The sequence below is a fragment of the Microcaecilia unicolor genome, unplaced genomic scaffold (genome assembly GCF_901765095.1).
Source record: "Microcaecilia unicolor unplaced genomic scaffold, aMicUni1.1, whole genome shotgun sequence".
NCBI classification, from domain to species: Eukaryota; Metazoa; Chordata; class Amphibia; order Gymnophiona; family Siphonopidae; genus Microcaecilia; species Microcaecilia unicolor.
In genome coordinates this window covers 10,158-35,142 of record NW_021963092.1, presented here as the reverse complement: position 1 = coordinate 35,142, position 24,985 = coordinate 10,158, and the positions used below count along the sequence as shown (strand labels likewise).

General features: G+C 42.6%; 1 protein-coding gene across 1 annotated transcript; it reads left to right on the top strand.

Moving 5' to 3' along the window:
• LOC115458924 (neuromedin-U receptor 1-like) lies at positions 1 to 24,985 on the top strand. Its single transcript, XM_030188778.1, is given in 5 exon segments — positions 1 to 48; positions 6,736 to 6,934; positions 6,937 to 6,984; positions 6,987 to 7,670; positions 24,435 to 24,985. Coding segments are annotated over 4 exon segments (1,308 nt in total). The 5' UTR covers positions 1 to 48; positions 6,736 to 6,753; the 3' UTR covers positions 24,830 to 24,985.

The following is a 24,985-nucleotide window of genomic DNA, read 5'->3' as shown; positions in this document are numbered from 1 at the left end:
CAAGTGATCCGAGCTGGTAGACGAAGGGGAATTTCATTTGACAGGAAGGTAAGTTCGTCTCTTTCATAACTAAATAGCCAACATGGACTTTGATGGGGACCCAGAGACTGCAGAAAAGCAAAGTAGACTTAAATGAACCTCTCCAAGGCTCTGCTCTTCAGCTCTTGCCCCTTTGCAGATTTGTGTTGGTGTCTTGTGACCCGGGGAAAGTTTCTCCTGCTGACCTGGTGGACCGAGATGGGCAAGACACCACCTGACTGGAGAAGTGGGGTTTTTTTTTTGTTGTGTCCTGCTAAATTGCTGACTTTTACCCATGTTTCCACCTAAAGAAGTAGCTGGTAAACACTGTTTGAAGCTGGAAGCTGGGCTCTCATGCTTGGCACACTGGTACCCGGCCACCAGCTGCTTTCAGATACCTTTGGGAACATCAGATGGGCACCTGAAAAGTCCAGAGTGGGTTCACTATTTCCAGACTGCAATGAGTGGGTACAGCTAAGCTAGAGCAGAGGGCTGGGTGGATTCTGGTTCTGGAGCTGGGCTTTTACTCTCTCCCCCCAAGTGTGTTGTTCTGCAGGGAAAAGGCAGTTTGAGCTGAGAGAGGCTCCAGCAGCAGTGACTGAAGGAGCTGCAATCTAGCTCCTTATCTGATCCTGCTTTAAGTGTGTACTGTGTAATGTCTACGTGGACGCTGTGTGTGTAGTGTGCACTGCACACATGCAACATATAGTGAAAGTGCATGTTATATGTGTGAAGACAGTGTACATACATTCACTGTATATGAGTGTGTGTGTGTGTGTGTGTGCAGCGTTCATACTTTCTGTGTACATTGTGTGAGTGTGCATGCTTGTGTTTCCCCTATATATAGTGCTTTTGCACAGTGCTCATTGTATACTGGATGGTTTAATATGCAGTGTGCACTTTGGGGGAAGGGCAGTATGTGGCCTGTCCGTCTTCAGTGAGCGGGATACCGGCTCTCTGTAAACATAATGCCTGTCACTAAAGAAAAATGAATTAGAAATGACAGCTGGAAAAATAATGTCATGTCAGTAGACTGTTCCTGGGTGATGGTCTGTGTGGCCTGTGTCTTCACTCTTTGTGAGTGTGGGAGGGATGAATCATCTGTGAAACACTAAAATGTAAAGTTCCTTATAAAGTTAGGGGAAAGTCTGCCACACTAACCGAATATATCTAAATCATTATCTGCATGAGCTTTTAGTCTTAGTACAGCAGGAACGGAAGAGGCTAATTTATTAATTTGGATTTTGCTCACCCCTTTTTAAGTAGTAGTTCAAGGTCAGTTACCTTCAGGTTCACTGGGTTTTTTCCCTGTCCCAGAAGGGCTTACAATCTAAGCTTGTACCTGAGGCAACAGACCATGACTTGCCCAAGATCACAAGGAGGAGTGGTGGGATTTGAACCTGGCACCTCTGGCTATTGAGACCAGGGCTCTCCTCCCCTTGACTAATGACTAGAGCACTGGGTGGAGAGCCAAGGAAGCCCAGTTTAAATCTGGCTGGAGCCTCCCTGTGACCTTGCATGTGTCACTTAACCCTCTGTCCTGCATCAGGTACAAAACGTTTAGCTTGTGAGCCCTGCAGGGACAGGCAAATACCTCCTGTACCCGAATGGAATTTGCCTTAAATTTTTCTTGAGAAGTTGTGAGCTAAATCCACAATTCCTTCCCAATCCCAGCTGCCTTGTCTCGTTATTCCCCCAGTTTTCTCATGTTCCTTTGGGCTGCTACCTCAGTCAGAACCAGGACTGGGACCTGGCATTGAGTCTTTGGTTGGAAGTATTTGGGGATTTTGCAGTCCTTTGATATCTGCAGTCAGGGACCAAGTAGCAGAACCTTGCAAAATGTGCAGGGTGTGGGCACTAAATCCAACCACTAGGTGTCAGCAAAGCACAATGACCATGACTCCTTCTATTGAACCCAGATTCTTCACATGTCGATGCACGACAGTCACTGCATGAGCCTCGAAGCTTGTCCTTCCCTATCTCTATTTATCTTTCTTTATTTTCAGCTTCCTTGAACTCCAGATCAGTGTGAATATATCAGAAGACTGGCATCCTCCCTGGAATGTGGTATAGTGCATGTTTGCATGAAAAACACCTTCTTTTGAGGTAAATAAACTGAGTACCACCTCTAACTGGGTAAATAATTGAATACTGGTGCTTTGGAGACGGAACGCTCTGTAAGCTTAATGATGTTATGTCACCATTGTTAGTATTGCAGCGTTTGAGCGTCTTATACTGAGCTGTCTACGGTCTTATTCTTGACCCTTCTCAGAGATGCAGCACAGATTAATTAAGGAACTGGAGACTTGCTCACCACTGGTAAGAGTCACTGGTTATGATCTCTGCAGTTTGTAGTTCATTAATAGATGGGACGCATGAAAATTTCTCCATACAGCAGGAGGAACGGAGGACTAAAAGATTCCTGTGTTATAAAAGATTCTACTGGGATTCCGATGTGCTAATCCATGCCGCCTTGCTGGAAGGAAGGAGAGGTTTTGGGATTCTGATTTCTGCACAATAAGACACAGAGGAAGGGGTGTCTCTGAAGCTTCCTTTATTTCCCTTGAGCATGGTCCATGCTAGGGTGCAAGGGGGTCTCTTGGTCGTAAAAAATGACGCTTCTACAGAGGTCAGTCACCAAAAATGGTGAGTTACCTCACTGCCCTTCTGTTCAGCAGTTTAGTGAATGCAAAGAAAATCCACAAAAGATCAACTGAAGCAGAAATAAACTGCAAACTTCCAAAACATCAGGAGAACTTTGCTCCTCTTGCCTTGCGGGGAAGAGAGATTCATCGTATTCATGAGGGTGAAAAGATTTCTCTACAGTTTCATGGCGCTAGAAGTGGGTAAAGGCATTTATTAAAGATTTAGCTCACAGCCTTTTACTGGTAGGTCCAGTTTATTTGATATACCTTTCTATGCATTGAAAATCTAAGAGGTTTGCATATGTTAAAAAGAAAATGGGGGTGAGACAAGCAGGAACAACATTAGTAACAGAGATGACAGCACAGGACAAGAAACAGAGATCACCACAGCAGACATAACACAGAACGAAGAGTTTACAAGGCAAGATATAGTCAAATACAGGACGGGCAAGCTTGAGCTTTCTCATGTCATTTAAAGCAGTGGTTCCCAAACCTGGTCCTGGAGGCACCCCAGCCAGTCAGGTTTTCAGGATTCCCATAACGAATATTCATGAGAGAGATTTGCATGCACTGCTTCCACTGCATGCAAATCTATCTCATGAATATTCATTGTGGATATACTGAAAACTTGACTGGCTGGGGTGCCTCCAGGACCAGGTTTGGGAACCACTGATTTAAGGGGTTGTTTGTTTCCTTCACTTTCATTGGACCATTTTGTTTTTGTCATGGAGTAAAGTTGTTGAGTGCACACCTTTCAAAAGAGGACTCGCTCTTTTCCCATGTGCAGTGGCTCATGCATGCACAATGATCTGAAAGGATGCAATACCGGGAAAAGTGTGTCTTCTCTCCAAGTTGTGCACAAGTTTTGAAAGAGAATGCACCATTATCTACAAATGAAAAAACACGTGTTTTTTTGGCTCATGTACATTCATTAATGACATGCCAAAAACACTGACATTTCCCATGCGGTTGCAAATAACAGCCTATTCCACGTATTTCACTGTCCCCATAGGGCTTACAATCTAGGTTAGATTTATTGGTTAAAAAAGATTTGAGGTACACTAGTGCAGTGTTTTTATGGCAATGTTCCGGGTTTGGTGCATTGTAGTGTGGATTTCCTGCTTGGATGATCTGCATTTCGTACAATGTTGCAATAATCCTGGGTAACACTGTAGCAAGATTTGTATAGGATAAATGTGATACTGCATTCCTGTTCCTGTGTAAGAACATGTTTGGTTTTCGAGTTGTGTATGTTGGATTTACAGCTTAAATGTGGATTTTTCTTATTTCAAATGTTGTATTGTAATCTGCTGATGAGCTGTAACTCTTATACATCACAAATTGAAATCCCAGTTTTGTACAGGTCCTCTGGGTCGAGAACAGGGATGTGCGAGGTTGGGTTTCACAATGCAATGTGAAGTCTTTTGTAAAACATACATAAGAGGACAGGAAAGACATGTGTAAGTGGCAGCACAGAGTGGGAACAGCTATTTATGACACGGCACGTTTACATGCAGGAGCCTCATGTGTGCAAGAGCAGTGTTTATCCATGTAAGCAGCTGAGCGTGCAAAAATGCATGTTTGAGGCAGCCCAGTTGAGGAGCCAAAGTCAACCTGCAGTTTTTGGCTGGTGGGGGTACACACGCTCCCTCCTCCAAGCCCCAGGTCCAAAGCGAGCAGTTAGCTGACCATCATGCGCACCTCTGAGCAGGTGTAAAGACTGATGAATTGGTGTAATTCAATTAGAAAATATGGAATACACATCAACCCCCAAATTCTACAAATGGCACTCAGAATTGCAGGAACAATTTAATGGAATAACGAGCCAAACAGCGCCAGTAATTTTGCTGCTAGCAACCAATTAGAGGCAACACATAGCATTTACGCGTGCATCTTCCTAGTCTGGAATCTAAAACGGTGCACGTGTATGCTTGTAAGTGCGGATCTGAAAAGGGGGCATGGCCATGGGAGGGGCATAAGCAGGTCAGGAGTGTTTCTACAGTTTGCACGCAGTGTCATATAATACAGCAGATCTGTGCTTAATTTACGCACGAGGATTTATGCCCGGGTCAGGACTGCTGACCGCCTCCCCCCACCTGGGCTGCCACACTGCGCCCCCCCCCCCTCGGGCCACCACCCACATTCAAACTGCCACCCCTGCCTGCCCTCTTACCTTCCTGTGTCTGACTACTCCTCCCTCGGTCTGTCATCTCCTGCTTCTGTGTGCTGCAGGACCTGGATGACTGCATCAACCCGGGGTATCAGATTAATACAATCATTCGGGTCCCACGGCACACAGGAGCAGGAGAGGAGAGACAGACCTGGAAGCAGGCAGGCAGGAAGAAGCTTGCCAGCCAGGGCCCCCTGCCCCCCTGCCCAGCAGCCCTGATTTACACCAGGTTTCAGCTGGTGCGTGGATCCCAGCGCTAGAAGCGATTCTATAAATGGTGGTCTAAGTTGGACACTGTTTATGGAATAGTTGCTTCACACACATTTTTTTCAGCATGCAAATCTTGGGTGCCATGTACTGAATTTAGCCCAAATTGCTAAGGTTTGCCCAAATGATTTTCCCCTGAAATCATCCTTGTCAAATGCATTCATGTGTATGTAATGCCTCTTCTAAATTTACTATCAATCTGTGTATTAAGTGCCTTTATGAAGAGTTGACTATTTTCTTAGTCTTGTGACTCAGGGCTCCACAGGGGTCATCCTTGTATAGGGTCTACTGCTGACGTTGGCATCCTGAAAATGGTGAATGATAGTTTATTTCAGGGCTGGCTTAACCTGTGAACCAGGTGAGGCTCTGGCCCAGGGTACCAAACACCAGGGTCTGTAACGTCACCAGCCCATAGGCTAAGCTGGCCAAGATTCCCCAGAGACAGAGGAAGCTTACCTAGCATTGCACAGATTAAAAACCAGTCTGGTTTTGGATCTCCTCCCAGCTCCCTCTCAGTTGCAGTGATGCCACTCCCCAGTGATCTGTCATCTCCCTTGGCCTCTCAAGCTCCCCACCACCCCGGGTGTACCTTTTAAGATTTTTTTTTTAAGCTTGGAGTTGCGGCCGGCAGTCTTCATTCTGATAACTTCCTGTTTCCACATAGGCGGGAACTGAAAAAGGGAAGACTGGGAAGTACATGAGAGTGAGTATGCATCACTGCTAGCCACCACGGCCGCTCCAAGCATTAAAAAAAAACTTTTAAATAGGTACATGGGGGCGGGGTGGGGGGGCCTTGAAAGGCCAAGGAGATGCCAGTTTGCCACCTGAGGAGGGAACAGGACTCAGAGATGTAGGGTCATTGGGGGGGGGGGAGACGTGGAAGGAAAGCAAATGCTGGTCCATTGGGAGAGAGGAGAAATGTTGGATGGGGGGGAGGGAGACATGGTCGCTGAACCATGGGGAAGGGAAGGAGGAAGGAGACATGTTGGACCATTAGGGAGGGGAGGGAAGGGAAGGAAGAAGGAGATATGTTGGACCATTGGGGTGGTGGTGCGGAGGGGTGGGGGGGGGTTGGGAGGTTGTTGAAAGCAAAGAATATTCCAGGGCATCGAGGCAGGGAAACATAGAGGAGAAAATATTTGTGGGGCAGGGAGGATTAAAGCTAGGAAAGATGAATAAAATATTCAGGGGGCAAAAGCGTGGGAAAAGGAAAAAACTATTCAAGTGGGCTGAAGGGACAAAAGCTGGCAAAAGAGGAGAAAATATTTTGGGCACCTTTCGTCTATAGACACTATGTTGGCCGTTGGTGACAGGAGTGGCCGAGTGTCTCGTGGAGTTCATCGTCATTACTGTGATGATAGGTAGATTCACATTATCCAGGGTGGTGGGGACAGTAATTACATTGGGAACAGGAAGTTCAATATCTTGTTAATTATATATTAAAAAGAGACCGGCAAACACGGATTACCTATGTGCCGATAGTTATTGTGACAGTGTGTTGACGTTGCTCTAATTAGCATTGATAGAATAGAGCTATGGTGGAGGTGATGCTGGAGTGACTTTGCAATTGGAGGGTGACAGTAATGCGCTCATAGATACATCTTTCTAATGGAATCCACCCTCTTCTCTTTGCAGCTTGGATAACTAGTGAAAATGATGCACTCGTTTACCAACTCTTCGAGTACGGAAATTTTACTTCACCAGAGAGAGCTCACACACAGGCAGGGCTATCAAGACCAGTGCAACAGAAGCCAACAAGACCTTGGCGTTGGTTATGATTTTCCAGAACCTGAGGATTTTAATCTTACCATAGAGGAGCTGCAGTTCAAATACCTAGGCCTAGGCGATCCAACTTCTTCACTCCAATTTGTGTCATCTACCTTATCATTTTGTAGTGGGGGCCGTTGGAAACACTTTGACGTGTATTGTGATCATCAGACACAAGATCATGAGGACACCAACGAATTATTACTTGTTTAGTCTAGCAGTGTCTGATCTGCTGGTTCTGCTTTTGGGGATGCCCTTGGAGTTGTATGAACTGTGGAGTAATTACCCATTTCTCTTTGGGGCTGGGGGCTGCTACTTTAAAACTTTACTCTTTGAGACCGTTTGTTTTGCCTCCATTTTGAACGTAACGGCTTTGAGTGTGGAGCGCTACATTGCCGTTGTCCACCCACTCAAGGCCAAATACGTGGTGACTAGAAACCATGCCAAGAGGGTCACCCTTACTATTTGGATGATCTCTGTTCTTTGCTCCATTCCTAATACCACCCTTATTGGCATCACCCACCTGGATGTACCTGGCAGGGGTGTGGTCCCAGATTCTACCACCTGTACCCTAGTGAAACCACGTTGGATGTACAATCTTCTAATTCAAATCACCACCATCCTCTTCTTCTTCCTGCCAATGGGGACCATCAGTGTCCTCTACCTGCTCATTGGCCTGCAACTGAAGAAGGAGAAGCTGCTGCAGGTGCTGGAGGCCAAAACCAGTGGAGAAGGTGACAACTACCAGACTGTCCGCATCCAGCAGGAGAAGGGCAGAAGACGGCAGGTCACTAAGATGTTATGTAAGTCTGTAGCTCTGAGGGCTTCTTGGCGGGGGGGGGGGGGGGGCTAGGAAAAGCCGTCACCAGCTAAGGCTCTCAGGATCAGGCTGAACTTAGAAAAGGCATGCTGGTGAAATGATTTGCAATAAATCAGTCAGCATGAATACGAATTGTACAGAAAAGTGCAACACTCACATTATATACCACACATACGTGCTACACACACTCATCCACACATTTATTTATTTATTAGAATTTATTTACTGCCTTTCTGAAGGAATTCACTCAAGACTCATGCACATATTAAGCCCACACAGATACACACACTCACACTACACATTATCCTCCAAATTCTATATAGCATGACCGAAATTGTGTGTGCAAATCTGGTCATATTCTGCATTAGTGCGCACAATTTAATTGCTTAACAAGCTGATCAGCGCTGATAATTTCCACTTAACAAGCAATTATTGACACTAATTGGCTTTAATTAGAATTGATGTGCGCAACTCGCTAAGTGTATTCTTTAAAGTGGTGCGCTTAACTTCTAATGCGTGCTGTCAAAAAGGGGGCATGGCCATGAGCGTGGAATGGGCAGGCTGTGGGCGTTCCAAAAATCTACGCATACGGTTATAGGATACACCTGCTCTGCGCCTGACTTAGACACCCGGTGTTTTACTCCAAGTTTTACCTGGCATAAATAGACGCACATAGAATTAGGCGCAGGCTTGGCCACTAGGTGTATTTTATAAAGAACCACGCCTAAATGTAGGTGGGGTATACAGAATATGCCTAGGTGGGAATATTTTCGGCGCTGATTTTTCAAGCACCATACAGTGCTACCCTCGGTTTTCGTCGATTAATCCGTCCGAAAACAATCGGCGAAATCCAAAACCGACGAAAACCGAGGCAATTATTTCCATATGAATCATGTAAATCCAATGAACATTTAACATGGAATTGTTTGGCTAGATTAGTGAGGTGATGCTCACAAAATAAGAAACAACGCCACACTGAGCAGGAGAACGCACGGGTCGCCCTTTGTTTTCGCAAAATTAGCAGCGAGATCATGTGTGGGCAAGCCGACTAAATCCAAGGCAACCGATGAAATCCGAGACAAATTTTTCGCAGAAAAAATCGATGAAAACCGAAACCAACGATAACCGAAGTCAACGAAAACCAAGGTATTACTGGTATAAATCACACATATACACACCCATGTGCAGCTCTCATGAAGAAGATCTAGGTATCGTTGTAGATAATATTCTGAAATCTTCTGTTCCGTGTGCAGCGGCAGCCAAAAATGCAAACAGGATGCTAGGAATTATTAGGAAAAGGATGATGTATAAGACTGAAAATACTGTAATGCCTCTGTATCGCTCCATGGTGCAACCGCACCTTGAGTACTGCATTGAGTTCTGGTCACCGTATCTCAAAAAACATAGCGAAATTAGAAAAGGTTCAAAGAAGAGCGATGGAACTCCTCTCATGAGGAAAGGTAAAGAGATTAGGACTGTTCAGCTTTGAAAAGAGATGGCTGATGGGAGATATGATTGAGATCTGCAAAATCCTAAGTGGTGTAGAACGAGTAGAAGTACATTGATATTTTTATTCATTGCAAAAGTACAAAGACTAGGAGACACTCGAGGAAGTTGCATGGAAATACTTTTAAAACAAATAGGAGGAAATATTTTTTCACTCAATGAATAGCTGGAACTCTGCCGAAGGATGTGGTAACCGTGGTTAGGGTATCTGGGTTTAACAAAATTTGGACAAGTTCCTGGAAGAAAGGTCCTTAGTCTGCTATTGAGACAGACATGGAAAGCAACTGCTTGCTCTGGGATTTGTAGTATGGAATGTTGCTACTCAGATTCTGCATGGAATGTTGTCACTGTTTAGGATTCCGGAATCTTGCTATTCTTTGGGGTTCTACATGGAATGTTGCCACGATTTGGGTTTCTTTTCTATCTACACTTCTTCCCTTGGTTCATTAATCTCATCCCATGGCTTTTCCTACCATCTCTATGCTGATGACTCCCAAATCTACCTTTCTACCCCTGATATCTCACCTTGCATCCAAACCAAAGTTTTAGCGTGCTTGTCTGACATTGCTGTCTGGATGTCTCAACGCCACCTGAAATTAAATATGACCAAAACCGAGCTTCTCATTTTCCCCCCCAAACCCACCTCCCCGCTCCCCCCGTTTTCTATTTCTGTTGATGGCTTTCTCATTCTCCCTGTCTCCTCAGCTCGAAACCTTGGGGTCATCTTTGACTCTTCTCTCTCCTTCTCTGCTCATATCCAGCAGATTGCCAAGACCTGTCGTTTCTTTCTTTCCAACATCCGTAAAATCTGCCCCTTTCTTTCCGAGCACTCTACCAAAACCCTCATCCACACCCTTGTCACCTCTCGTTTAGACTACTGCAATCTGCTTCTTGCTGGCCTCCCACTTAGTCACCTCTCCCCTCTCCAGTCGGTTCAAAACTCTGCTGCCCGTCTCGTCTTCCGCCAGGGTCGCTTTACTCATACTACCCCTCTCCTCAAGACCCTTCACTGGCTCCCTATCCGTTTTCGCATCCTATTCAAACTTCTTCTACTAACCTATAAATGTACTCACTCTGCTGCTCCCTAGTATCTCTCCACACTCGTCCTTCCCTACACCCCTTCCCGTGCACTCCGCTTCATGGATAAATCCTTCTTATCTGTTCCCTTCTCCACTACTACCAACTCCAGACTTCGCGCCTTCTGTCTCGCTGCACCGTATGCCTGGAATAAACTTCCTGAGCCCCTACGTCTTGCCCCATCCTTGGCCACCTTTAAATCTAGACTGAAAGCCCACCTCTTTAACATTGCTTTTGACTCGTAACCACTTGTAACCACTCGCCTCCACCTACCCTCCTCTCTTCCTTCCCATTCACATTAATTGATTTGATTTGCTTACTTTATTTTTTGTCTATTAGATTGTAAGCTCTTTGAGCAGGGACTGTCTTTCTTCTATGTTTGTGCAGCGCTGTGTACGCCTTGTAGCACTATAGAAATGCTAAATAGTAGTAATAGTAGTAGTAGTACTTGTGACCTGGCTTGACCACTGTTTGGAAAACAGGATGCTGGGCTTCATGGACCATTGGTCTGACCCAGTATGGCTACTCTTATGTTCTCATGTATCTACACCCACACATGATACCCTTGTACTCACACACATATAGACACACATTTACATACACATTCATAGATACATACATTATGGACTAGAATCTATGTATCATGCCTAAAAAAAAATCAGTGTCAAAATGAAATATGCCTAAATGTAGACATCCTTTATAGAATAGGCCTAAATTTCCGCACAGTTTATAGAATACGGCGAGTGCCTTTCTGAACAACTAAATTTAGTCATGGGTACTTATGCTGATGTCTAAATTAGGCGCAGACTGGGTGTGTTCTATAACACGCATAGATTTTAGAAATGCCCACGACCCGCTCATTCCATGCCTATGGCTACGCCTCCTTTCAACTATGAGGCTTAGAATTTACATGCATCACGTTATAGAATGCGTTTAGACAGTTCTGCGCATAATTTCTAATTAACCCTTTAGTGTCCAATGTTCCCATCAATCTGTTCCCATGCGGCTTATTACAGGAACATTGGACACTAAAGGGTTAATGCCAATACTTGTTAAGTGGCAATTATCGGCGCTGATTGGCTTGTTAACTAAGTTGTACACACAAATCCAGAATACAACATATTTGCGCATGTAACATTTAATCCGGGGGTATACCCACACCTGCACACACACACACATATATATATTTACACATGCATACTCTCACATTCACACACACATTATACCCACCCATTCATCCATTATACACATACACACACCTATAAATTTATTTTATTAATTTCATAAATTTATATCCTGCTTTAAAATCAAAGTGGGTTACAATAAAAAAATTCACAATAGAAAAACAAATCCATCAGACAATAACAAACAATCTCATAAAACTAAAACATTGTTTACATGCAGGAAGAGCTGCTAAGATAGACTAATCTTCTTCCATCCATATACGCTTTTACAAAATACAATTTTCTTAAATTTCTAAGAAGGACAACCTTCGAAAGCTAATCAAGAAATGTATTAAGTTATATCCAATAAAAAAGGTATCATCTTATTTTCGTTTCCATGTTTTATTTTGTTTTTTTTCTATTGATTACCTTAAATTTCTAATAATCTGCACAAAGTCTTAAATAACCTTGCAGATGATTCCACAAATAACCTTCAGCTATTGAAAACACACAATTCCTTGTTTCTGATAAACTACAGACACTTGTAGCTATCTCTTTACTATAGAACGTAAATCTGTGGTTCATACACGAGCAAAGAAGCCACAAAATATTATGGAGTCTTACCATATATATGTTGATGGATCGAAGTCAAAATTTAATATTGTATATGAAATCTCACTGGTAGCCAATATAAACAGAGTGGAGAACATGATCAAATCCTTTTACATCCATAATCAAACGAGCTGCTGCATTCTGACAACCTGTAAAGCTTGTATTTTAGTTGAGTTCAGACCCAATAAAGTGAATTGCAATAATCTAATTGGAGAAGTGCTAGACTTCTCAAAACTATAGGAAAATCTTTTAGTGGTATCAATACTCGTAACTGAAAAAAAGCAGTAGAAATAACATGATCTATTTGAGATTGCATGCTTAAATTATGATCTAACATTACACCCAAATTTCGAATCACGACCTCATATGTAAATTCATTCCTCGATGTTTTAAAACTGTAGGCAATGAAGAATCGAGATTTTTTTTTCCAGCAATACATAAATTCAGTCTTCAAAAAAATTCTACAATAAATCGTGAGATTCCATCCAATCTGAGATACATCCATAAAGTATCACATACCAGGTAAATGAGTTTATCTTATTGGGCAGACTGGATGGACCATACAGGTCTTTAATCTGCCATCATTTACTATGCTACTATATGTAACTATTTCTCTTCAATTTTCTCAGAATTCTCAGGAATGGGAAAGAAAAAACTGAATTTTATTAGCAACATAAGAATGACCACGTAGCCTTTGAAAAACCTCACCTAGAGATGATATACAAACATTGAATAACAAAGAGATAGGCTGAACCTTGAGGAGCACTGTGATTTATCTGTATACCCTTGAGACAATGAACTACCTACTTTCACCAAGAATGATTATTCTGAAATAAGATTGAAACCATTGCAAACACTTGGCCACCAATTCCAAACTCGTTTTTTAAACAATAATCTGTAATTTACAGCATCAAAGGCTGAAGCAATATCCAGTGTAACTAAAACAAATCCAATCTTATAGTTTAAAGTAATTCATGCTTTCTATATCGTTTTTGACTGACAATTCAGGACTAAGCACTGTACATACTGCAAAATACAAATAGAAAAGAACTACATTTTCTGATAGAAAAATTCAAACGTTCACACAGAGTTAAGACATAAACATTAGGTGCAGAAAGACAGCGTATTGAGACAGGGCAAACACCATAAAAATATAACAGAGACACACCTTAAGCAACTGGTACTCCAAAAGCCTGCAAAAATAACCATGTCTTAAGTTCAACTTTGAACTGCTTAAAGGAGGTGGTACTACGGAGGGACAGTGGGAGATTATTCCAGATGTGGGGCGAGAGAAAAAAAGACCAGTTCTGGTGGATTCTAAGTAGGCAAATTTCGGACTTGGGAGAATCAGACGATGATTGTTGACTGAACGGAAGACTCTAGCTGTAGAGTATAGGATAGTAAGGGGAAAAAAAAAGATAGTCAGGTGATCCTACACGAAAAGCTTTAAAAGTTAGAGTGGCAACCTTACAGATAATACGTTGGTGAACCGGCAAACAATGGTTTAATAATGGTGACGTATGATCATAATGGCATGTAGGCAAAGTAAATGAATTGCTGTATTTTGAAGGGTTTGTCATTTCTTTAGGGATGTAGTAAGCCTGCGTAAATGATGTTGCAGTAATCCAGATTGGACGTGAAAAAAGACAATATGAGTGCACGTAGCTGATGAATTTCAAAGAAATGGCGGATGGCCCGTTGTTTCTGGAAATTTACAAAACTAACCTTTGATAGATAAGAAATTTGTGGAAAGAAAGACAAGAACAAGTCAAGAATGACACCTAAGTAACGAAAGCTGGGTACAGGGGTGATAAGAGCTCCGAACAGCTGGATAATTGTAGATGGTGGTGTTAAAGCACCAGAGAACCAGCAAGCAACTGTTTTGTCAGTACTAACCACAAGGCAACTGAATCTAGACAAGTTTGCAAAGGTGTTAGAGAAAGGGATAGTGGGAATGTAGGGAAAAGCAAAAGAATATCGTTCACGTAAACATGGACTGAAATGCCAAAAGATTGAATCAAAGGAACTAATGGGCTAAGGAAAAGATTGAAAAGAAGGGTAAGAGGATAGAACCTGGAGGGACACCACAATGCAATTCCTATTAGCAGAGATGGAATCGGAGATATTTACCTGAAAAGACTGGTGAGACAGAAATGAAGTGGACCATGATATAACTGTGCCTGATAGACCGAGAGCCGCAAGATGAGAAAGTAGCAAAGAATGATTCACAAGGTCGAAAGCTGGGGACAGATCAAGAGAAACTGCAAGAACAACTTTGTGACGTTCAAAGTGTGTGTGGAGTTCACTGATGAGGGCTGTCATAATTGTTTCAGTACTGAAATGTTTTCTGAAACCGGATTGTCTCGGGTGAAGGGCTAACGTTTTCTCGGCTGATCAAAGACTATTTTTTTCAAGTATTTTTGGCACAAAACAGAGATTGGTCACAGGATGGTAATGACTGCAGATTGGGGGGGGGTCCAATGTAGGTTTCTTTAATATGGGACGGACTGTTGTACGTTTCCAAATTTCTGGAAATTGCCCTGAGGATAGATTCTGATTAATAACGGACAGAAGAGTAGATAAGAGTTCTTGTGTTCTATTCCAAGCCTCAACTCATTAATCAATGATAGGAGTAAAAACTCCACACTAAGATTTTCTCTGAAACTATATTGAAAATCATTCAATATTTGCTTGTTTCAATACAAGTTTCTCTTTTTGCCAAAAATGGCAATACTGAAATTGGTCTATAACATTTTGGATCATTGAAATCCCCTACTCCCTTTTTTAGTAAAGGGCTTTACAGTTGCTACTTTTAGATTCTCTGGCATCTCTCCCTCAATTAATGACTTGTTCTCAATTTTAGTCAACGGAGAAACTAACACAGAACGAAGTAAAACTGAAGAACAAGGATCAGAAACTGACTGAGTAGTTTTTCTCTTTCCGAATCCATTATCATAAGTACATAAGCATCGCAATGCTGGGACAGACTAAGGGTCCATCGAGCCCAGCACCCTGTCACCGACAGCGGCCACAGTAAATTCACTCCAAAGACAATTGGACCCTTGTGATTCAGGATCATTCTGCAAAAGAATCTCCTTTAAATCCTTTTCTTACAACTTCTTAGATAACCAATCACCATAAACCGGAGGCATTAAATTCTCCTTGTTAACGCCATTACTTTCACCATTTACTAAAACATTTACTGTATTGAATAATTCTTTAGGATGATTTAAAGCCAGTTTGATCTTATCCTGATAATACTGATTCTTAGTTTGTTCACAAATGATCCTAAACTCATTCAATTTCAACAAAGTGTCGTCGTCGATAACACACTGAAACCTTCTGCTCAGTGTGCTGCTGCGGCTAGGAAAGCGAATAGAATGTTGGGTATTATTAGGAAAGGTATGGAAAACAGGTGTGAGGATGTTATAATGCCATTGTATCACTCCATGGTGTGACCGCACCTTGAGTATTGTGTTCAATTCTGGTCGCCGCATCTCAAGAAAGATAGTAGAATTGGAAAAGGTACAGCGAAGGGCGACTAAAATGATAGCGGGATGGGACGACTTCCCTATGAAGAAAGATTAAGGAGGCTAGGGCTATTCAGCTTGGAGAAGAGACGGCTGAGGGGAGACATGATAGAGGTATATAAATAATGAGTGGAGGAGTGGAACAGGTGGATGTGAAGCGTCTGTTCACGCTTTCCAAAAATACTAGGACTAGGGGGCATGCGATTAAACTACAGTGTAGTAAATTTAAAACAAATCGGAGAAACTTTTTCTTCACCCAACGTGTAATTAAACTCTGGAATTCATTGCCGGAAAATGTGAAGGTGGTTAGCTTAGCAGAGTTTAAAAAGGGGTTGGACGGTTTCCTAAAGGACAAGTCCATAAACCGCTACTAAACGGACTTGGAAAAATCCCAAATCCCAGGAATAACATGTATAGAATGTTTGTACGTTTGGGAAGCTTGCCAGGTGCCCTTGGCCTGGATTGGCCGCTGTCGTGGACAAGATGCTGGGCTCGATGGACCCTTGGTCTTTTCCCAGTATGGCATTACTTATGTACTTATAAAGAACAATCACGATCATCTCTGTCCTGTAACTTCTAACTCCATTCAGCTTTTCTCACATCACTTCGTACACTTTTCAGTGCTGAATTAAGCCACCTATCTTTTAAATTTCTTTGTTTTAATACCACACTTCTCTCAGGTGCTATAATGTCTAATGAAGTCGACAAAGATGTGTTCCAAACATCAATCATCTGAGTTAAACATCTGTAATCAATAATCTTTTCTCCCTTTTTTTTTTTCAAAAGGCATAATTCAAACGGAGACCTTATCACACTTTCATATTTCTCATGCAAAGTAATGTCTTTTGAAAGTTAATAAATGATGATTTGTCAAGCCAACTTCCCTAATTTCTGGAATAGCCACTAATAAATTAAATCTTGAAATAAAAATACAAGATCTAACATGTGTCTTGCTCGATGTGTAATCCCATTTACTATTTGTTTATTATGTAAAATTGTCAACCAATCTGGTCGGGTTGGTGCTTACAATACAAAGTATTGTCAAATGGAACATTACATAAGTACTGTCATACTGGGACAGACCAAAGGTCTATCAAGCCCAGCATCCTGTTTCCAACAATGGCCAATCCAGGTCACAAATACCTGGCAAGATCTCAAAAAAGTACAAAACATTTTATACTGCTTATCCTAGAAATAGTGGATTTTCCCCAAGTCCAATTTAATAATGGTCTATGGACTTTCCCTTTAGGAAGCCATCCAAACCTTTTTTTAAACTCTGCTAAGCTAACCGCCTTTACCACATTCTCTGGCAACGAATTCCAGAGTTTAATTACACGTTGAGTGAAGAAATAGTTTCTCCCATTCGTTTTTAATTTACTACTTTGTAGGTTCATCGCATGCACCCTAGTCCTAGTATTTTTGGAAAGCATAAACAGACGCTTCATGTCTACCCGTTCCACTCCAAGACTACACATTTTAGACAATTCTGTATCTAAATAAGATGAGAATTCCAAAACTGGAGAGCAATCTTGCAATAACTTATGCAAGACACATGATTCATTTTTTACCGCCAATAAATCTGTATATTCAGTAGATTCTGTCAGAACTCGTTTAAAACACACAGTTTTTCTACAGAAAATCACTATACCACTCTCTCTCTCTTATAACTTCCACATTCAAAACCTTTTGGACAACATTGTCTTACAATTACCAAGTCTGATTTCAGTAACCACGACTTTGTCACACAAAGCACATCATTTTCTTTCTATAATCAAATCATTTATCAGTGTCATTTTATTTCTAACTGACCGTGCATTTAACACACCAATTCTAACATCATTCAATCCAATTCGTATACCTACTTTTTGCCTTCAATGTATTGTTATTCCCAGTTGCTGCCGCAAACATTTATTTGCATCAGCAAGTGGGCCATAACGTCCGTGACCCCGACACAACTTCTACTGGTTCAAATTTACACATCCTTCACTTTCTATTAAAAAAACACAAACAATAAAAAGAAGACTTATCTCAAACAGCTCTGCCCGCAGTCTCTTGCAAAGTCGCATACGAAGGGGTGTGACCCCAAATTCTATAACTTGCCCGCTCACATTTCCGACTAGTGTGCAAATTTGCAAACACAAGTTATAGAATAAGGTCAGATGTGCATGTAAATTAATTCAATATACTTGATTGGCATTAACACCCAATTATTGGCTATAATTGCCACCCTTAATCTGTATTCTGTAAGTCACATGCTTGAATTCAGAGTGCGCAGAGCCGTAGTGAGGGGAGCTGACACCCGGGGTGGGTCGCCGCTGCGCACCCCCCCTGGGTGCAGCACAGCGCACCCTCCTCCCGCTGGAGCGCACCCCCCCCCCCCCCCGGAGCGCATACCTCCCCCCCCGGAGCGCATACCTGCAGCGAGGGAGGGGCAGGAGGGGCGGGAGGGCCAATCCGCCCCGACTGCACGTTGCTGGGGTGTGTCGGCTCCACGCTGGTTCACTGCTCTCTCTGTCCCGGAACAGGAAGTAACCCAAGTTGTGACATCACAGGTCCTGCATTTTTGTCTCCTGCCAGCAGGGGCCTAGAGTCCCACCATCACTTGATTTCCAAATTGTGCCGCTGTGGGTCCGTCTCTTCCTCTTTTTTCAGCTTTGGGTCTAGCCCTGCTAGTTGAAAAAAGAGAAGAGTGGGGGAAGATAGGCTCTTTCCAATCAATAAGGGAGACGTATATTTGAAAAAGGTATAATGTTTATTATAACAGGTCGACTCAACACAGCCGTGTTTCGGCGACGTAGCACCTTCTTCAGGAGTCTTCCAACAGTATATCCAGTACTTGAGTGTTTAATACTCCAAGAAAAACAATTTTGAAGAACATGCAGTTCCTTCTCTTTCAGAGTAGTGACAGAAATGCATACAGCAAGCGAGGCCGTAGTGACACGTCCTCTGCTGCTTCTACTACTGCTGGTTCCTCCTCTCTTCCTAATATCTCCCTAGGCACAAAGAAAGCTGTGCGTACTGATAGATGGCTGGACTGTCAGACAGACCCTCGAAAACGGGTGGTATCACCTTTTTCAAAACACACCTCATGATCTTGATGACCATGAAAAACAGTAACAAGTTGCAAATCTGTGCTTTCCTTCTTTTTTTTTTGTATGTACAGAGGATTTATGGGTTGCAGGAGGCTTAGGTCAGGGGACTAAAATGGCAACACGTTAAGGGTGATATTTAGCCCATGGTGGAATGTGGATGAGGAGCCGCTTCCAGTCACAGGCTGACCTAACTCCAGATTTTCAGTACTGGGGCATGTGCGACTCTTGGCATGGAATGTTTGGATATGTCCGCTGACCTGGAAATTAACTGGGTACCGGCTGATATTCAGACTGGTGCCTGGTTAACTGGGGGCATAAAGTTGGGACATCTGTGTACGTAGCCGTTTACCAGACTAAATATCAGCACCAACTAGATAAGTTGCCGTTCCACCATGACTCCACCCACGGCTTGCCGCTAACCTAGCTTGAAGCTTGGTAGAGCCGCCTGAAGTAGCTTTCTCCTATGTGTATTACATTTGTATCAGTCATCATTCTTAGACTTTTGTTTATGTGGTCAATAAGATAAGGCTCCTGACGAAGGCACGTCTTCCGAAACATGGCTGTGTCAACGGCTTTTGGCAATTGGCTTACATCATTTTTGAGGCAATAAAGACTTGAATTATTGGATTGGCTTTGGTTTCCTCTTTTTTTGCTTCCTCACTCCTTACTGTCGACTTCAGGTTCAGTAATTGCCAGCCCCTAGTGAAGACAGAAGGGAGTATTGAAATCAGAAGCGTAGCAGGGTATTGGGGGGGGGGGGGGGGGGGAATAGGTGCCGGTGCCGGTGCCAGGCTGAAGGCCGATCCACATTCACAATCCATTTTCAGGAGTGGCCACTCCTCTTGTGCCTCCCCCCCCCCCCCACCAGCTATGCCTCTGATTAGAGTCTCTTGCTTTGCACAGCTGAAGGAATCGTTTTGATGGAAGATGGGTAAATAGTTCCCCCTCCTGCAGGCAGAATTTAGGTGTCTCAGCTAGTTTTGGTCCTGTAAACCACTACTTGAATTCTTGGATCTTTGAGGCCTTGATTTAGGCTCAGGGAGGGAATCCTGATTGGGGGGGGGGGGGTGTGTTGATGCGGGACTATTTTTGCCAGAAAGGATATTGTAAACTCATATGCACAACATCCTCTGCCTGGGCTGGTGACTGAAGTGGACTGGACCGAAGGATAAAACCTCGCAGTGGAAGTACAAGAAGAAGCACGACTTGGCAGTGCGACAGGGAGTACGGCTGTAATTTTTATAAGGTAATTGTTTCACGTGTAATATGCGCCATGTGGCCTACAGTCTCCTGGGAGCCAGTTCAATCCAAGATTTTCGTCTTAAGATTGATTTTATGCTCTATGAATTTAGATAAGTAACTGAATTATATATATTGTTGTGGGAGAAAGGCTACTTCTCATTAAAACTCTATTCCCTCCTAGTCCTGTGCTCTCTCATCTCCTCCAGCACCTGACTGAGTCCAGTCTCAGTGTATAGAAGCAGCCCTGCTCGTGCCTGTGCTCTGCGGTGGTCTCACAGTCACAGTGCATTCAGCGCTATAAATTTGGCATAGTGGTGAAGGGTTTCTGGCTAACTGACAAGTAATGCCTTCATATGCTCCTAAAAATGGATTTCTGTATCTTGGGTGACTCTTTACATATTTTAAACTCAATCACTTCAACCACATACACAATTATGTAAACAATTCAGCTGAATTTAATGATCCCTCATAAGGCAGTGTGTCTCATAATTTACCCCTGATCAGACACCATCTCAACATAAAGCAGATCCCTCAAAATGTTCTGAAATCCTCTCTGATATTATGACAAGAAATGTGATATCCACCAGTGAGCTTTCTCAGGAGTAGCCCCCACGCTCTGGGATTTGCTCCTAGAGGGGCTATGTATAACTCGAGACTACCTCTACTTCAGGAAGCAGGTAAAAGCCTGGCTCTTCTCCCAAGCCTTTAATACATAGGGTGACTGACTATACACTTATTCTCCACCTGGACTAACTTGCAACACACACTGTAACCTAGATCAGTTCCTTATCCCTTCCTTAACTGTACAATGAACATGCCTTGACTTTAACTAACCATCAATTATCCCAACTGACTCTGTACCACCCATCTTGTTCCCATCATATCTGATCTTGCACCTTCAGTTATATATGTAGAAAATCTTTAGCATCGTATCTATGTTAGCTGAATATTATAATGCTTATTAGGTGTATCATTAGTATTATACTAACATTGTATTATATCGCTGGAATTTGAATTCCAGAGCTGTTAAATGTGAATATTTTGGATACTGTTTCATGGTACTTCTATTATTAGGTTTCAATTTACTGTTTTCAACTTTACCTCATTTATTGTATTTATATTATTCTTGGTTTTTTACTATTGTTATGCTGTTAACAAAATTGTAAGTTTTATGTTAAACTGTACCTGCTGTACACTGCCTTGGGTGAATTTCTTCATAAAGGCAGTTAATAAATCCCAATAAATAAAACTAAATTATATTAAAGTTTTGATGTCACCTCAGTAAGGCCAACACACGATTCCTCCACTGCAAAACTGAACCTGCACGAAGGGGGAAAGGGAAAGGAGGGGAGAGAGAAGGAGAGATTTAAAATTTAAATTCCAAATGCTACATATAAAAGTAAGAAAGGGAATGCCATTAAAATAGACAGGACAGAGGGAAATATAAACTGCAGCTGAGAAAACTCATTAACAATAAATGAGCAGGCAGCTGGCTGGTTCTGTACTTGTCCTGGTGTGTGTCTGTGCCTGTGTGTTTTTTCCTTTCTCTGAATTAACGTAGCTTTTCCATGTCAATCCAATACTTTTTGACCAGCACTAAAACTTTCATTTAATAAATCAATAACAAATATACCAGTTAAAATCAAGTGTAAAATTAAAATGAAATAATGGATTGAGATTTAATTATGAAACCTTCATTTCCTAATGGAACAGACAAAGGATGAATGTGGGGCTGGAGCTCTCCAATTGTAGGATTTTTTTCCTTCTCACACAAGACTGGGTTCTCATGATAGCCGGAGCCTTCATCATCACCTCTGAAGAGGTGACCCCCGTGACAGAGTGCAGAATGAGGGAAGGAAAGGCCTGAATCCATCTTTGATATCCAATTCATTGTAATGGGCTCTGGCGAGGCACAGCTGTTTTTTAATTCCTCCCCCCCCCCCCCCCCCGTGTCCAGCTGGATGGAAAGGGACATGACTCTAAAGGGGTTGTTGAGTAAGGGCAAATGCTGGCTTGGAAGAGGGGGGAAGAGATGACGCTAGACCAGGTTGGAAGGAAGAAGGAATATTGGAGGATGCTGGACATGGGGTGAGTAGGAAGACAGGAGAGATGCTGGAGAATGCTGGACATGAGAGGAGTAGGGATATAGGGGAGATGCTGATATGGAAAGGAGAGAAGGACACAGAGGAATGCTGGATATGAGAGGGGAGTAGGGTGTCAGGGAGAGATGCTGGATGGAGGTGAGGGAAAGAGGACATCCTGGATGGAAGGGGTGAGAGAAAACGAGAGAGAATATACTTGTCAGAGGAGTGAAAATAGAAAGAGGGTGTTGTACAAAAGGGAGTCAATAGAAATCAAACAAAATAAAACATGGAAAAGAAAATAAGATGATACCTTTTTTATTGGACATAACTTAATACATTTCTTGATTAGCTTTCGAAGGTTGCCCTTCTTCCTCAGATCGGAAATAAGCAAATGTGCTAGCTGACAGTGTTTATAAGTGAAAACATTCAAGCATTACTGTGACAGTCTGACAGGGTGGGAGGATGGGGGTGGGTAGGAGGTATGCATGGGGACATCAAAGCATATCATTGATATTCTAACAGGGTGGGTGTGGATAGGTGAGGGGAGGGTGATCAACAGAGACATACAGCTTTATGGTTTATAATGGGCTAGGAACCCCAGATCCTTGTTAAGTCCTTTCTGTTGGGTGTTAAAATATTCAATCATTCTGACTTCAAAGGTCTTACGTTCTTGTATGGTTTTAAAGTTACCTTTGAGGATTCTCAGTGTGAAATCACTGGTACAGTGTCCTGGTCCTGTAAAATGTTGACCAACAGGCCTGTTTCTCCAATATAGCATCCTTCGTTACATTTTTTACACTGAATGATATATACCACATTGGAAGATGAGCAAGTGAAAGATCCTTTATGTTGAATATCTTTCCTTTGTGGATGACTTTGGGGTCCTGTGAAATATCATTCAGTGTAAAAAATGTAACGAAGGATGCTATATTGGAGAAACAGATGCTTAAGACAAGATTCAATTTACATAGACATCTTATGAACAATACTGGTGCCAGCAGGGTTCCCACGCCTGTTGGTCAACATTTTACAGGACCAGGACACTGTACCAGTGATTTCACAGTGAGAATCCTCAAAGGTAACTTTAAAACCATACAAGAACGTAAGACCTTTGAAGTCAGAATGATTGAATATTTTAACACCGAAAATGGACGTCCAGCAAAATCAAAATACTGAGAATCTTAGTTTCACTGTTGAAGGAATGTGGATCCAATGCAGGTTCTATATTGAGTTTATTATCTTCATTGTTGAGGGAATGTGGAGTGGGTGCAGGTTCTATATTGAACTTCTGTCCATTCCTCTATAGAATACATAGTAGAATTGGAAAAGGTACAGCGAAGGGCGACGAAAATGATAGTGGGGATGGGACGACTTTCCTATGAAGAGAGGCTGAGAAGGCTAGGGCTTTTCAGCTTGGAGAAGAGACGGCTGAGGGGAGATATGATAGAAGTGTATAAATAATGAGTGGAATGGATCGGGTGGATGTGAAGCGACTGTTCACGCTATCCAAAAATACTAGGACTAGAGGGCATGAGTTGAAGCTACAGTGTGGTAAATTTAAAACGAATCGGAGAAAATTTTTCTTCACCCAACGTGTAATTAGACTCTGGAATTCATTGCCGGAGAACGTGGTACGGCGGTTAGCTTGACGGAGTTTAAAAAGGGGTTAGATAGATTCCTAAAGGACAAGTCCATAGACCGCTATTAAATGGACTGGAAAATTCCTCATTTTTAGGTATAACTTGTCTGGAATGTTTTTACGTTTGGGGAGCGTGCCAGGTGCCCTTGACCTGGATTGGCCACTGTCGGTGACAGGATGGGCTAGATGGACCTTTGGTCTTTCCCAGTATGGCACTACTTATGTACTTATGTACTTCTCTCCACATAGAAAAACATAATGAATGATTTTATTTCATATGGGTAAAAATAAGCATTAAACAATAATATGACATGAGGTCACATATATGTATGAACTAGGATTCTAAGTGTGTGCTATCGATGATAATGCTAATTTTACTCAGCTTAATTGGGAGGGAGTTCTTTATCCATAGATATCCTTGGGGGACCTTGTATGGAAATGGCACTTTGGTTAGCTCCCCACCCCCACCCTTCCAGTACATAGCTTGCCGCCTCAGATATTTCTGTCTAGAGATGCTACTGTGTTATAATGTCCCCTAATCTCCTTCTGATCATTTTTTTTCCACTTGCTGCACAATGATACTGGAGTTATAAGCCCAGTTTGTATTCTGTTTCCTTACGACTTCACTAATTAATGACAAACATCAAATCTGATGGCAGAACACAGAGCGAAGCTACGTGTGGCAGTTTTGGGGAACAGGAGTCCCGGAGGGGTGGTTGGTTTTGAGGGAGTCTTCGACTCCGTGTTTGGAGAATTGTTGTTACACTATTACACTAACGTTGTGTTGTGCCTGTACTTTCAGTTATCCTTGTGGTGATGTTTGGGATCTGCTGGGCTCCGTTCCACACAGATCGTCTCATGTGGAGCTTTATCGACACATGGACAGGCGAGGAGCACGAGATATTCGGCTTTGTGCATGTCATCTCCGGCGTCTTCTTCTACCTGAGCTCGGCTGTTAATCCTGTTCTCTACAACCTGATGTCCACACGCTTCCGAGAGATGTTCAAGGAAGTGATGTGCCGTGGCCGGGTAAAGAGGTCAACGTCCCGGAAGTATTCCTCCAGCGTGACCAGGATCACTACACGCAGCACCGTCTCTGAGCAGCCCAACAACGGCTTGCCCCTCTCCGATGTGGAAGAGTACGAGGTGTACCTGGAGTGTGAGAATGTAGAAGAAATTGAAACTTCCTTTTCCTAACATCTGGGCTCCAAGACACCAGATAAACTGATCATTGCAGGGATATCACTGGCATCTAACCTTCTTGATATCATGAGGTGTTACCCAAGTGTGACTTCTCTACCTCCCCTTCTAGCGCATTCTTGGTATTGGCCTCCTATTTTCTAATACCCACAC